The sequence below is a fragment of the Cydia amplana genome, chromosome 12 (genome assembly GCF_948474715.1).
Source record: "Cydia amplana chromosome 12, ilCydAmpl1.1, whole genome shotgun sequence".
NCBI lineage: Eukaryota > Metazoa > Arthropoda > Insecta > Lepidoptera > Tortricidae > Cydia > Cydia amplana.
The window spans coordinates 4,325,174-4,338,945 of NC_086080.1; the positions used below are offsets into that span (position 1 = coordinate 4,325,174).

The 13,772-nt window shown below is 40.0% G+C and overlaps 1 protein-coding gene across 2 annotated transcripts in view; it reads left to right on the top strand.

Moving 5' to 3' along the window:
- Positions 1 to 13,772, top strand: part of LOC134652846 (BMP and activin membrane-bound inhibitor homolog) — a 103,920-nt gene that overhangs the window by 72,178 nt on the left and 17,970 nt on the right. For both annotated transcript variants that reach the window (XM_063508040.1, XM_063508039.1), the window contains exon 2: positions 7,885 to 8,053. In XM_063508040.1, the coding sequence (XP_063364110.1) occupies positions 7,885 to 8,053 (169 nt within the window). The remainder of the gene's footprint in view (positions 1 to 7,884; positions 8,054 to 13,772) is intronic.

Here is a 13,772-nt window from a genome sequence, read left to right on the forward strand (position 1 = left end):
ATGCAAGCCAGTTACTAGGAAAATCAATTTATTATAATATCCTATATTAAACTACAAACGCGACCCTATTTTACTCACAACCTATTCAAAACTATACGTAGATTACGTAGTTCACTTACCACCAACCTGGAATAATCAAATTTTCAAGAAAAAACGACAAATTAATGATTTTTACTTAGAAACCTGAAAGTCAAGGTCACGCCGATTTCACGCCGAAAACACGCCGACGCCGCCGATTTTTTGGCAAACGCCGCCGCCGATCGTTTTTTAATCGGCGCACACGTCTACTTGTAACTATAGCGCCGGCATCTAGCGAATTCCTGGGATATTCTTATTACTCGTAACTGTTGAGTTGAACACTCGGGTGAACCAGTAAATGATTCCTGTCTGATTACCCATCCTAAATAAAACAAACTCGCGACCCATTTCAACATTACTTTTATGAACAATTATCTTTTTCTTTCTGCGGTTATTATGTATGTTAACATTATGTACTCATTAATGAACCTCCAGGTCTCTTTCATAAGTATGTTAAGTACACTACATTGTACTAAAAATCCATTTGCATTATGTGACTGTTTGTGTTCTAAATAAAAAAAAATAAAAAAAAAAATTATGTACCTATACGTCCTATACTCAACGCAACTTCGATCAACACGGGCTTCCGACAGGTCGGAAGGGATAGGCCCAAGCGATATCTTGACATTCAAATCATTCTGCCTTTTTTCGCGGGGGGGGGGGAACGTGCACACAGTCGCACTTCTCACACACTTACGTACAAAATCCAATCTGTAATGACGACACAAATACATAGAAAATGACACCCTACACAGACAAATCTTGCACACCTCGATCTGTTTTTGTGTACGGACGAATCACAAGTGTGACAACACGCACACTAACACATTTTCGTCAAAGAATTTTATTGTTTTCTGAGAGATGAGAAGTCGGATTTGTCGCTCGACCGATCCGCAATTTGTACTGGGCGAGCAAAATCGATAAATCCAGCAATTACATGAGACTAAAATATAATAATTGTGTTTAAATGTTATTAAACGTATGACATGTAAAAAAATATTACATGGGAAATGTAACACCTTCTTTTTGTAAATTTGATGTCCCCGACCTCTTTTTACAACAAAAAACCGAGCAATTAAGCATTTATTCTGCTGCTGTGTTCACTCGCGCGTCTGGACTCGGTCTAGTTAAAAATCCATGGTCTAATAAAACATGGTCTTCTCTTCCCAGAGTGTCACTTGCCTACGTCACAATAACATTGCCACTTTATTTCAACATAACATGTTACATGGGTACATTATATCTATGGTTAATAAGTTAAAATATTTCTTTATAATTTTATAATTTTCATTTATATGTATTTTATCTTAAAATTTACAATAACACGTCATTTTTAATTATTCGTTAGCAATATCTTCCGATTCACGAAAGAAATTTCAGACGTTCGGGTAATTCTGTTTACACTACTGGCAACACAGGATAGCGCTGTCACATTTGACAATCCGCCATTTTGTCCCTGACCGTCATCCTTGTCGAACGCGTGTTAATTGTTATTTCCTTCTCGCTCAGTGTCAGCAGTCGCAGTGTTTTCCAAACTTTTCACGTCGTAAGCTTGGTAATTAATGTTTTGTTACGAAAATGGTTGGCTGCTCTATTCGGAACTGTAAGAGTAGGAGTGAAAAGTGCAGTATAGATTTGTTTTATTTTACTATGTTTCTACATGAATAACTTAAAATTAATGCCGTTAAAATAATTTTCACCGTTGGTTAAAATTCTCCCACATTTTAAAGTTTGAGAACCTGTAAACAGCATGATGACGTAGGCAAGTGACAGTTAGGTCATTCGCGAATCTCGGAAGAGAGTACCAGGCGGAGTATATTATTATACCATGTTAAAAATCCGAGCGCAACTAGTTTTATTACCCGCGCTAGATCAGTTGATCTTGTACCTAGGCAGAGGGGAAATAGTGCGAATGCCGCATCCCTTCCGTGTTGATCGAAGCAACGCAACAATAACAACTGCATGGTCGTCCACATGGACGCGAACGTGATGTCATGTCAGATATGCCTTTCAGTAATAAAAAAAACCTTACGCAATTACTTGGTTCAGTGGATCACAGACATCACAGTAAAGCGTTCGACTCTCTTGCACTCTAAGCAAGAATAAATAGGCGGCCTGATACGTACTTACACTTGTATGACTTTGTATAGCCACGAGTCTAAGAGAGAAAGAGCAATTTCCGTGGAAGTGTTCTCAACTGGTTACAAGCTATTTACGACCGCTATCATACCGCCAAGGAATTATCGTTTGTTGCAGAGTTTATCGTCGGAATTCGTCGATTGTACCGCTACTCGGTGTTTTTGGATACACAAAGTAGATACATAAATTGTAAATGTTCAAACAACATGCTAAGCACAACAACTATACTTTAACACTAATCGTCTCTCTTATGGTAATTTTAATCAATCCGACTTTTAATTCTGGTTTTTTGATTAAAAACTGACCGGTGATTGACCCTCGAGTCTAAATTAAAAGTAGCCACAAAGCCTAAGATAAAAAGTATAAAGACTCGTTCTGCATCTTACTATGACTTGATATCGTCTTGTCTTCTTTATAGGTGTATTAAGTATGGTTCTTGTGTTTGTTTTTCTATCATATGCCTCTTTTAATAATTGCATATTTGCGAAAAATAAAACGTTGAAGGTCGGGAAGATAAAAGGACCATCCTAAAATCTAATCCATTTTCCGTTATTGATTGACTGAATCTACGCATTTTATTCTTCGGCCGAGGTGTGCAACAGAGTATTTTGTAATGTATTGTACGTTGTACCTCTACATACTGAAGAGAAATGTTGCTGTAGATGGTGCGATAGTGCAAAACGCTACTCGACCCAGAGCAGGCCTCGTATTCTCATCTTCATTACTACTTATCTCATCCTCAACTTTAAGAATCCAGTTTATATATGACCTGGCGATTTGAAACAACTATGCGTAATCGGTAGACACTTTATACTGGTTCCCCAGAGCTTCGGAACAGCTTGCGCAAGCGCAAAGGGAATACACACAGTGCATTCCGATGGAAATTGCCCGCAGCGAGATTGCCGGCGCCTCGCCTTGCTTAATTACAATTACGCACCGAGGACATCCATTACTGGAGATTCAACGCAATTAGAGGATGAGTCGTGATCCGATGGCGATAACAAAACCGCGTTTACCTACTGTTTAGCATTCCGAGGAGCATCCCGTGATACTCGACGATTCCGAGAGCCTTGTAGGGGTTTCAAGCGTCAACGTTTATGGAAAAGTCACGCTTGCAAATTGCCGTGGAATACTGTAGTACGTGGTATGCATTCATTTGTATTTATCTTGGAAGCGACTATTAAATAGTAGGGATAGAAGAAGCTCCTCCCAAGCAGTCTTGATTCCTGAAGACGCTGCTGTTTGTTTAAAAGTCTTTGGTAATCCCTTGGCTTCGCTCATAGCGGTCGTAAGTGCCGCTGTAAAAGCAGTAGCGTGGATAAACGGAGCTAAAGAGGTTTTTATGTAAACTCGCGAAAGTGGGGTAATTGATGTAAATACAAATCCGAACGAGATTGCGGTAATCTTTAAAACGGTCCAATTCAAATCTGACAGGTGATAAATAGTCGAATAGCGGCATTGGAATGCCAACAAGGCCACGGACCAGCCTTGCCGTTTCCGCGTCCAATCAGCAACAAGCAAGAACCGGACTCAGCAGCAAACATTATTAAAGTTATAAACTATTAGATAAAACGGGCCCCGACAGCGTGTGAATCGGCGGTGAAAGTCTGTCGCGGCGGCTTATTACCATCTCGGAATTTTGACTACAGCTGTAAAAGAATGATTAGAAATTACTTCTAATCGTAGCTTGAACGTTTAAACACGATTCTGCATCCCGCCGAGTTCGCTCGATGAATCATTGTTTGTTTTGAAACGGGCGCTTCTGTTTTAAGAATTATTGCTACTGGATCTATTTTAGGAAAGCTTTTATGTTAATCAAAGCTCGCACTCAAAAGGAATTATACATCACAATAATGCAGTTGTACAAGACGGACGACGTAACTAAGATGCCGCAATAAATAAGGCTAGACAGAAAACAGCTGATAACGATCGTACAGGAACAGCAATTTCAGCGCAAGAACTTTCGCAATCAAGCACTTGATCTAAATCGATTCGAAATAAGCGAAATGTTTCAGAAACTCTGTATCCCCTTAATGAAATCGGGAGGACGTTGCTAGCGAAGCGGATTATCTCCCTCCAGATCGGGCCAGCGGTCTCGCGAACATTTCAATCGCGATGTACTGAAACCGGTCTCGAGGATGCATATCTATTTGAAGACTAAAGCACTCGCAACTATAGAAAGTTGCTATCTGTTTAAACATCTCAGCAAATTGGTCGTACGGAATCGACGGATCAGTTTTTGTGTTTGAATTTCGATCCAGCGATCCTGAATCGCTAAGATGCTTTATGTAAAAAGTAAAAGAATTTAATGAGGGCCCACTTAACCAAGACATTAAAGTGAAATTTACAAGGGTTTGTACACGATCCCATTTATCTGCATTAGCCTTTCGGTCTTAAATTTGTGGTCAGGAGAGAAGCTTTTGATGTAGAAGACCTCTGTTCGCGAAGTCAAAAAGTATTTTTTGAAGGTTCTTAATTATGTCGAGTCTCGGCTGGTTAACAGATTCGAGACGCAAATCAAGGAGCGTTAGCACCTCATTGAGCCGTGACTCGTGCCTGTGACGGATTGGCCCCTCGGATTAATGTCTAAACAACTCGGACGTCCTTCGTGACAGATGGCCACATGCCGCCATTAAACGGGTTTTTATTCCATTTTGATTTCAATGTTCTGAAACCAATGGCCATAATTTTGCATAATTATTAAGGGACAATTTGCATTCCACCTGCTTTAGATATTTTTTGCGAATTTATAAAAAGGTCGGCAAATGCGATGGCAATAAATTTTATCAAAACATTAAGTTCCCCGTGGTCGCTTTTGGTCATTTCGATAAAACCTTTTTAACATGACCGTGTAACACTAAAGATAAAAAGCACTTTCCTTTATCTTTCAGCATTCTATCCCAGACTTACGAAACGTCTCCGACTCATTAGTTGTTTTGTCTCACTCCGACCTCGCTTCGTCCCGCTCGCTCTCGTCTCCGGGGGCCATTTATCAATTCCAAATAACATGCCGGGACCTTTTCTCTTCTGTTTATTTGTTTTTTATTTACCTTATCCTTCGGTGTTCCTTTTATACGTTCCTTTTTGAGTTGAAATTGATTGTAAAGCCGGCCTAATGGCAGCCGTATTCTAATGTAAGATGCATTGATAAGCTCTCCTATGGATAATTAGTTAATGTTTTCCTAGACATGGTATAAACATACGATCCGAAAATAAATTGGAACAATAAAGCGATAAAATTAATTGTTGATACGAGACTCTAAGGGCCACTTGCACCAATTACTAAACCGGGGATTAACTGGTTACACCTGGAGTTACCATTGTTACCAGTACAATTTGACACTGGGTTAACGGTTAAACCGGTTAACCCCGAGTTAGTGGTATGGTGCAAGTGGCCCTAAGACTAACACCGTAAACTCGACGGCGGTAATAGAATCACCGTTCAATAATAAACGTACGCGCACTGCAATTAATGAAAGCAATTTTGCGTGCAAAAGCCATTAAAGTTCGCTATTAAAAGTTTCCAATTTCCTCAGCGCAGACTGGGTTATTAGCGGGCTGCCCCTTTAGTCCGTCCGAATCCTTTTTGTTTTTCTTGATTATTTATTTATGGTCCAGCTCAGAATGTCAACATGTGACTTGATTCTGGCCCTATTTTTTGCTCAGCAACAATTTGGGTACTTTCATCGAAGCGCTCAAATTCCTCGCAAGCTTCCAGTAAGACTTCCTCTTAATTTATTTCTGTAATTCCCAAATTGCCGTTTAGAATCTGATTACTCTTGTTCGTTAAGGTCTGTGTTTTTATCTGGATTCTCGATCGATGTCCCACCGTCAGCGGCTGAGTAACTAATCATCCGAAAATTAGACTTTTAAAAACGATTCCGTGAACGACAGAGATATTCTTAAAGAGGCTCGGCCTCAAGGGGGGTCCCTCGAGGAACCGTTCTCGGTCCTCGAGAGCAAATAAAGCGGCGTCCCTCTGAAATTAATTTCGTTTTTTTTCATCGTCTGGAGCCGAAGCATTTACATTGAATGCGGTCGGAGGCTGGCTCGTATATTTTATGTAGGGGCCCGTGGAGTATGACGTGCACATTATTCATACACGATACACGGGCTATGTTTATTTTTGCCAGTTCATCGGCTCGTCGTCAACTGGTTCTGCTGCCGAAAGCTTTTTGTTCGGTATCATCGTTATGATTTCACAATTTTCGATAAACGTTCTAATGGGTTGTCCGTCGAAGTTTGTTTGACCTGGTACGTGAGTGATGTCATGGGCTTTTTATATCGCCGTTATTCCTACCCCCATAGTCTATTTACCTCTAGTCTAGTTACATACTGAATCGTTATGTTTTGGTGCGCCCGTTTTGACAGTTGAATTACCTGTCTTTATCAATAACCTCCAGTTAAATAACCTCTAAGTTATCTCATCCACACCATCAAGAACGCAATAAGTGACTTAAGTAAGCTCCATAAATATTTAAGTGGTAGGGGAAGCTTAGCCAGAATGTCAGCCATCTGCAAAAGGAGAAATCTATGATCGCCTTCATCAAAATCGATGAGTAGACTTACCTATTATTTATAACGGGGCTTGATCGTCGTGAAAACGAATAGGCAAACCGCTTGCGCAAATCCAACTAAAGCCATCAAACTTTATAGCAGTGTCAGACGCCGTGCTGACGAGTATCATGATTGCATTTGCAAACATGACTCCCTCTAGCAATCGCACTAAACCGTTTAACTATCAATAAACCTATTGTTAACTGAAGATTTAACAGAGTGTCAATTTCTCCGTAACATTTTTCGGTCATCCCGTTAGATTAAAGTTTTTCGTGGTACTGTGCTGTGTGTGCTGTTACCGAGATTGTGGTATAAATATAAGGGAATATTTCTCCGAGATTGAAAAACAACGCGTATTACGGGCCCGCGAATGACGTATTGTCTTAGACCGGATAAATATGAGGCTCTCTTCGCTCCCACAGAGCCTGCTTGGACTATCATTTTATTTTGCTATGCAAGTAGCATGCTAGCATGATATAGTTATACCAACTTGGCTGTATTCTCTACAGTTTCTTAGCTTATATCATCACAGATTCTCTCGATCTATGAAATACATATAGAAATCTCGTAAATATTTGGAGGTATGGATGTATGTAAGTTGCTTGGTATATTGTATATCATAAATATGATTAAAAAAATTACGACTGCCTATGTGATATTGTTTAAACTTTGTCAAACGTCATTTAATATCGTTACCAGAAAATCCCACTTGTCAGAAGATGACGGAATCTGTACACCACTATAAAAAAAGGTGTTAAATCGACGATTTATCGCTTATGGATCGCGTGACAAAACCCTGCGACCTGAGACATACTTAAATGTATCGCCCTAAGTGTCTATAAAGTCGGTAGTAAAACAACCAACTTTATGTCTGCTTTGGTTTTGAGGATGACTAAGGTAATTATATTTATCATGAAATGCGCCATTAGTAATTTATATGAGCCTGGGTGTCCCACACTGCTGAGGATTTAGGCAAATGTCTCTTTTCACGTGTCCCGCTCTTGACCCAACACCAATCAGTTCCTATCAATGTTCATCTCGCCATTAGTGGAGTTTTCTTCATGCTAAGTAAAAATAAATGTGTTTCTGACCTTAACTTTTTCTTTCCAGAGCCAAAACCCGAGGTCTCCGAAGGCGTGCGGTGCTACTGCAACACGGCGCAATGCGTTAGCACGGGCTACATGTGCCGGTCTACCCGCGGAGGAGGGTGCTACAGCGAGCTGCCCGCGCCGCGCCGCCACCACGCCAGCCACGGGTGCCTTCAGCATCTCGCTGACACGTAAGTTATCTGACAAAAAACAATAAGATAATAAGTTGTCCGAAGAGTCTTTGCGTCGGACCTTATACTGGGATATAAGATATCAGCTCTTCTCGTACGCATACGATGATGCTCTGCCATCTATTTATCTTGCGAATATTGCGTCCTTGCGTCAAATCCCTTCTTGGCGAAGGCACTTTCGTGCAAATCGTGTGATGTTCCATTGCAACGCAATGTTAAAACGTTAGGCGGATTTTGTCTGTCCATTGTCCAACAATAGGTAAGTACCTAGATATTAAATAATTTTAACTTACTAAGTACCTGTGAAGCACACAGTAACATGTCAATTATTACACAGAACATCATCTTTACGCCGCTACATACACTAGCAACGTTTTACACAAATGGTGATGTTAATGTTACAAACGGTTACTTAAAGCTATAAAACTGTCCAGTCGTTAATACCTTGGAGATATTTGATACCTGATGTGAGAACCGTTACTATTCCGAGAGAATGCAAATGGAAACTTATCTTATGTAGCGGCAAAACGTACCCGATACGTTGGGACCTGGGACGAGTATGTCCTTTAACTACGTCCAAAAGTGAAGGGCACTGTCATATCGCGTTGTGTGGTAGGGCACAGCACAGCGGATGTCATTCCAGATCTAAAGCAGAGCCCAACTGGGGAAATACCTACCCCCAGACCTCCACCTTACAGAAAACCGCAGCCAAATAACACTAGACCCTACTCATAGTGTTGTGTTCCTGACGGTGAGTAAGGGTAACATTCCATTCCATTTCTGACCGCAGCTGCACTACTGGTACTGAACGCGTCGCTGTTACTGTCAATTATGAACAGCTGCGGTTGGAAATGGACTGTCACCTTAAGGCTGTCTGAGGTCAAGGTTGCGGGGTGTTAGGGTCGGCAACGCATATGTAACACCTATGTAGTTGCAGGCGTCCATATGCTACGGTGACCGCTTACCATCAGGCGGGCCGTATGCTTGTTTGCCACAGACGCAGTATTAAAGTAATATGAGAGATAACTAATAAAAGGCGGTATCGTAATTTAGCGGTCTTCACATCACTACAATAACCTCTGCGACAGCACTATGACGTCTGTCATCTAGAAGATCGGTTTTTGCGCGTGATCGGCGTCGCGTATTACCTAAGTCCAAAACTCTGATTATTATTGTGATTCCCTAATAAATATTGTTTAAAATGGTGCTCTGGTGTTTTTACCCTTACAGCTTCAGAAGTGCGATAGTGGATTCCCGCCTACTACGATATAATTTGTCGAAATTGACATTACGAAATTTACCGCGCGTAGTCCTTCCTTGTTTCATTGTTCTGATCGTTAATCTGATTGTAATGAGTAAATGCACCAACACCACTCATCAGTTAGGGACTTAAATATACAAAGTCCAAGATTGGTGTCAAAATCATACCTACAAGAATAGCCTACAAAACTAACCTGTGCCGGCTATTGGCTGGCGTATCGTACCTTTGCCGTGTGTTTTGTGTGTTTTGTGTTTGATTTCAGATACCTATTTCAGTTTATGTACACCAATGATCATGACTGTCAAAAATAAAACATATTGACAGTGCAATAAAGCTGCTGGCATGTATGTATTACAATATTCACAGCAGAAGATCACAAGACATAATCTGACAGATACCATTAGGTACAATTGAATTTTGATATTGGTATGAATGAAATAAATCCTTGGGATTATAGAGTAACTCAGGTAAAAGTTAACTCAGGTAAGAAGTCTGTCGATCCAACACCTAACAGTGCTCCGGGCCATAGTGGTAAATGCTGCCTCACTTATATGTTGTGTTATTTTTGTAATCTATGTGCTTTCAGATACATAACATAATGTGATTAAGTATGTCTACATGACATATTAAAAAAAAAATGCTATGAACATTTTCTAAAGTTTGTGTCATGGTGAAATTTACATTCAAGTAGAAAGCATATTATAAAACAAGTTTGGTAATGTAAATTTAGCCTTGATTGATGCTATATGTATGGTGGTATTATGCTTTCATGATTAACAATGAGTGCTATTTAATACTTTATCCTTTCAGTCAAATTAAAATAGATTACAAGTTTTCAAAAACACTGGAATATTGGTTACAACAACAATAAGGAGAAATTACTTGTTTCATATGTGTGTGTGTATGATATTACACATGCTTATTGCAACTGACATAATGCTTTGTTGGTGTGTTTTTGGTTTGTGTAATTTCCAGAAATTTGACAGCAATGATTCTTGAACTGAACGACCATACCGTTGAACGCACTAGAGTGACTATCGGGTCAGGCCTCTATAATGAACCCAAATGGACATGGGTAATATTTGTTAATTGGTTATGGATGCCAGGTATATTATGTCCTAGTGCTCATAATTCATATATGGAGAAAATATGTTGATAAGTGACTAATCTCCGATGTCATGGAAAATGAGGTATTTATTTTGAAATAAAATGTTTGTTCATGTTGTACATGTATACTAACGGTCAGTACGTGTTACATTGACTGTGTGTGGTTAGTAAAATGCGCTTTGTGAATAAGCGAAAGGTGACATTTATTTCAAGCTGGTTAGTAGTGTCTGTGACAAATGTAGTCACTCCATGTATCCGGAGCCTCCTCGGACTGAATATTTTAAAAGACAGTTCATATCACATTTAACCTCCTGCATCTTTGCAATTAACATTAAGCTGCAGACATACTGATAAATAAGGCAGTAAATCATTTGAGATGTTGAGAAAATTTCTGTCTGTATATATTATTGATTGGTTCTATGTATGAAAAATCTTATGAATGTTTATACAAATTAATTGCATACAGCTTATAGTATGTTGTGGTTGTTACTGGTATTTGCTGCAATGCAGGCCTTAAAAGGCGGACCGTTGCATGTGAGCTTAGATTATCCTTAATAGACTAATTTTGTTACTGGTATATCTGCAGTGCAGGCCTTAAGCGGCGGACCATTGCATGTGATATAAGACTATCCTTAAGAGGATGGTTGTTTACTGGTATTTGCAGTGTAGGCTTTAAGAGGCGGACCATTGCATGTCATATAAGACTATCTTTAAGAGGATGGTTGTTACTGGTGTTTGCAGTGTAGGCCTTAAGAGGCGGACCATTGCATGTGATATAAGACTTTCCTTAAGAGGATGGTTGTTACTGGTATTTGCAGTGTAGGCCTTAAGAGGTGGACCATTGCATGTGATATAAGACTATCCTTAAGAGGATGGTGGTTACTGGTATTTGCTGCAATGCAGGCCTTAAAAGGCGGACCGTTGCATGTGAGCTTAGATTATCCTTAATAGGCTCATTTTGTTACTGGTATATCTGCAGTGCAGGCCTTAAGAGGCGGACCATTGCATGTGATACAAGACTATCTTTAACAGGCTAGTTTGTTCCTGGTATCTGCAGTGCAGGCTTTAAGAGGCGGACCATTGCATGTGATATGATATTATCCTTAAGAGGACCATTATTTCTACTACCGATGAATGTTTTATCTATATCGTATCGTACTATTTGTTGTTGACCTTGAGAGGTTGGCTTGAGACCTTGTTTACAAAAGGATATTTTAATGACCTTAAGACATGATCTCAAGGTTACCTTGAAAGGGTTGCTTGCACTTATACCTTCTAGGGATCGCTGGCGAAGTACCGGATCCAGTAGAGTTGGAGGGAGTGCCTGTTCGAAATACCCAGTTGGAGCGAGTGCGTGCACCGGGCTCCGTGACAACCTTATCGTGAAGGGCCGACTTCTACGGTCGTTGCGCCTACAAGGGCAGTGGTGTCCTAGCCTAGGCAGCTCGCACATGCATGAGACGTGTCCCATGTTAGCCTCTCACGAGTTGTACGCATTTTTGTGCGTGCATGCGAGGAAGTCTTACATCCTACAACGGAGAAGCCAATTGTAAGTTTGTTCCAAGTCTTTGCTTTTAAAACGACACAAATAGTCATTGTTACGTTAAGCGGTCAGTATGAACGCTCCGCTCAATGGAAGGTTTGGGCTAGCTGCATGGGTATACATGCTAGAAATTTATCAAAATCTAATAAATCCTTGAAAGTTATATGACGTTATTCACAAGAAAATAATTTATGTTAGATGGTGTTACAAAAAAGGGGGTGGTTTATCTACCTGCCGCTAGATGTCACGCTCATCGCAATATTTTATTATTTTGCATAATTAATTGGTATTTATATCCTCTTGGTGTCATATGCACGTGAATTAAGCCTTTTGTGTATTTCAAGCAAGTGCTGAGCAGACTTGCATATCCTAACACCTCTCATACCACGGATTATTTGGTACCTAGCCTGGTCATGCTTTCTTACATTTGGTTCAGTCGGCTTAAGCCCTTACTCCAATTCGACTGAAATAGAACTAAATATCTTGGTGTAAGTTGACAATAACGAAATAGACCGTTTCAACGGAACTCGAGTCGAATTACTCAAAAGGACCAAGGCTTGTATATCGGCTGAGCGTAAAAGGTGCTTGTTCAGTTCGCAGAATATTGAACTGGTGGAGGCTACATCCACCTGGTGAAGACCCAGCTTGCTGCGACTGCGTTGGCTGTGGCAGACTTCAGTGGCTGCACTGATGACAGTGACCTGCGGGGCGCTGGTCGGGTCAGGCGATGGCCGAGCTAAAAGGCGGTATCGTAATTTAGCGGTCTTCACATCACTACAATAACCTCTGCGACAGCACTATGACGTCTGTCATCTAGAAGATCGGTTTTTGCGCGTGATCGGCGTCGCGTATTACCTAAGTCCAAAACTCTGATTATTATTGTGATTCCCTAATAAATATTGTTTAAAATGGTGCTCTGAAGCACTACCATGAGTTCCGTAAATGACAGTCGATAGTGAGAACGTTAAGGAAAATGTATGGAGTATTTGTACAGTGCCTCTACCGGTCACTTAAAGAACTAAAAATTTCAACTGGTACCATGAGTTCCTAACGTATTTACGTAAGTTTTCTATCCATGCCTAACTTCACACCTAAAACGCTCTCTTTCTAACTATATAAAGAAAACTGAGCCAGAATTATACAAGTTAATTACTTTACGCCGTTTACGCGAATAAACGTGACAGATGTCATCGAAAAATACGTGCGTTTTCGACGTTACATTTCTGTCAACTTGTAAACACAACAATTAAACATATTTTTCACGATTATCTTTGCAATTTTCAACGTAGTATGTATTTATTTATAAGAGTTACGTGAACTCCAGGCAAAACTAATACGGAATAAATCAATTAGTAGCTCGAAAAAAGGCTGATTTGATACAAAGGTAATGAGTTATATTTACTCCTATTTCTACTGTTTAGTTAAGTACATTTGCAAAGATCACATTACTTACGAGCAGTTTTTGCTTTTAGGCATGAACCTATGATTGAAAACAACATTTCCATACAAACCCGGATGGCATCCAGCGGTACATGCGTGCAAGCAAATAGTTCATTGTTGTATGCATTGTAGAAGTGATTAGTTGGCAAGTGGCTAAATGCCGGGACAACAACTTGAGGAAGATGATGATGTCAAGGAGCGGTACATAGACATGTTGTGTTGTTGTTGCCGGGTGCACATACCACATAGTAACACAATATACATACTTACTGCAAGACCTGTTGTTTATATGTACACAGAGAGAGTTCCTACGTATTTTTTATTTTATATCTTAAATAAAATAAAACATACAAATGTTCTGTGAGTTT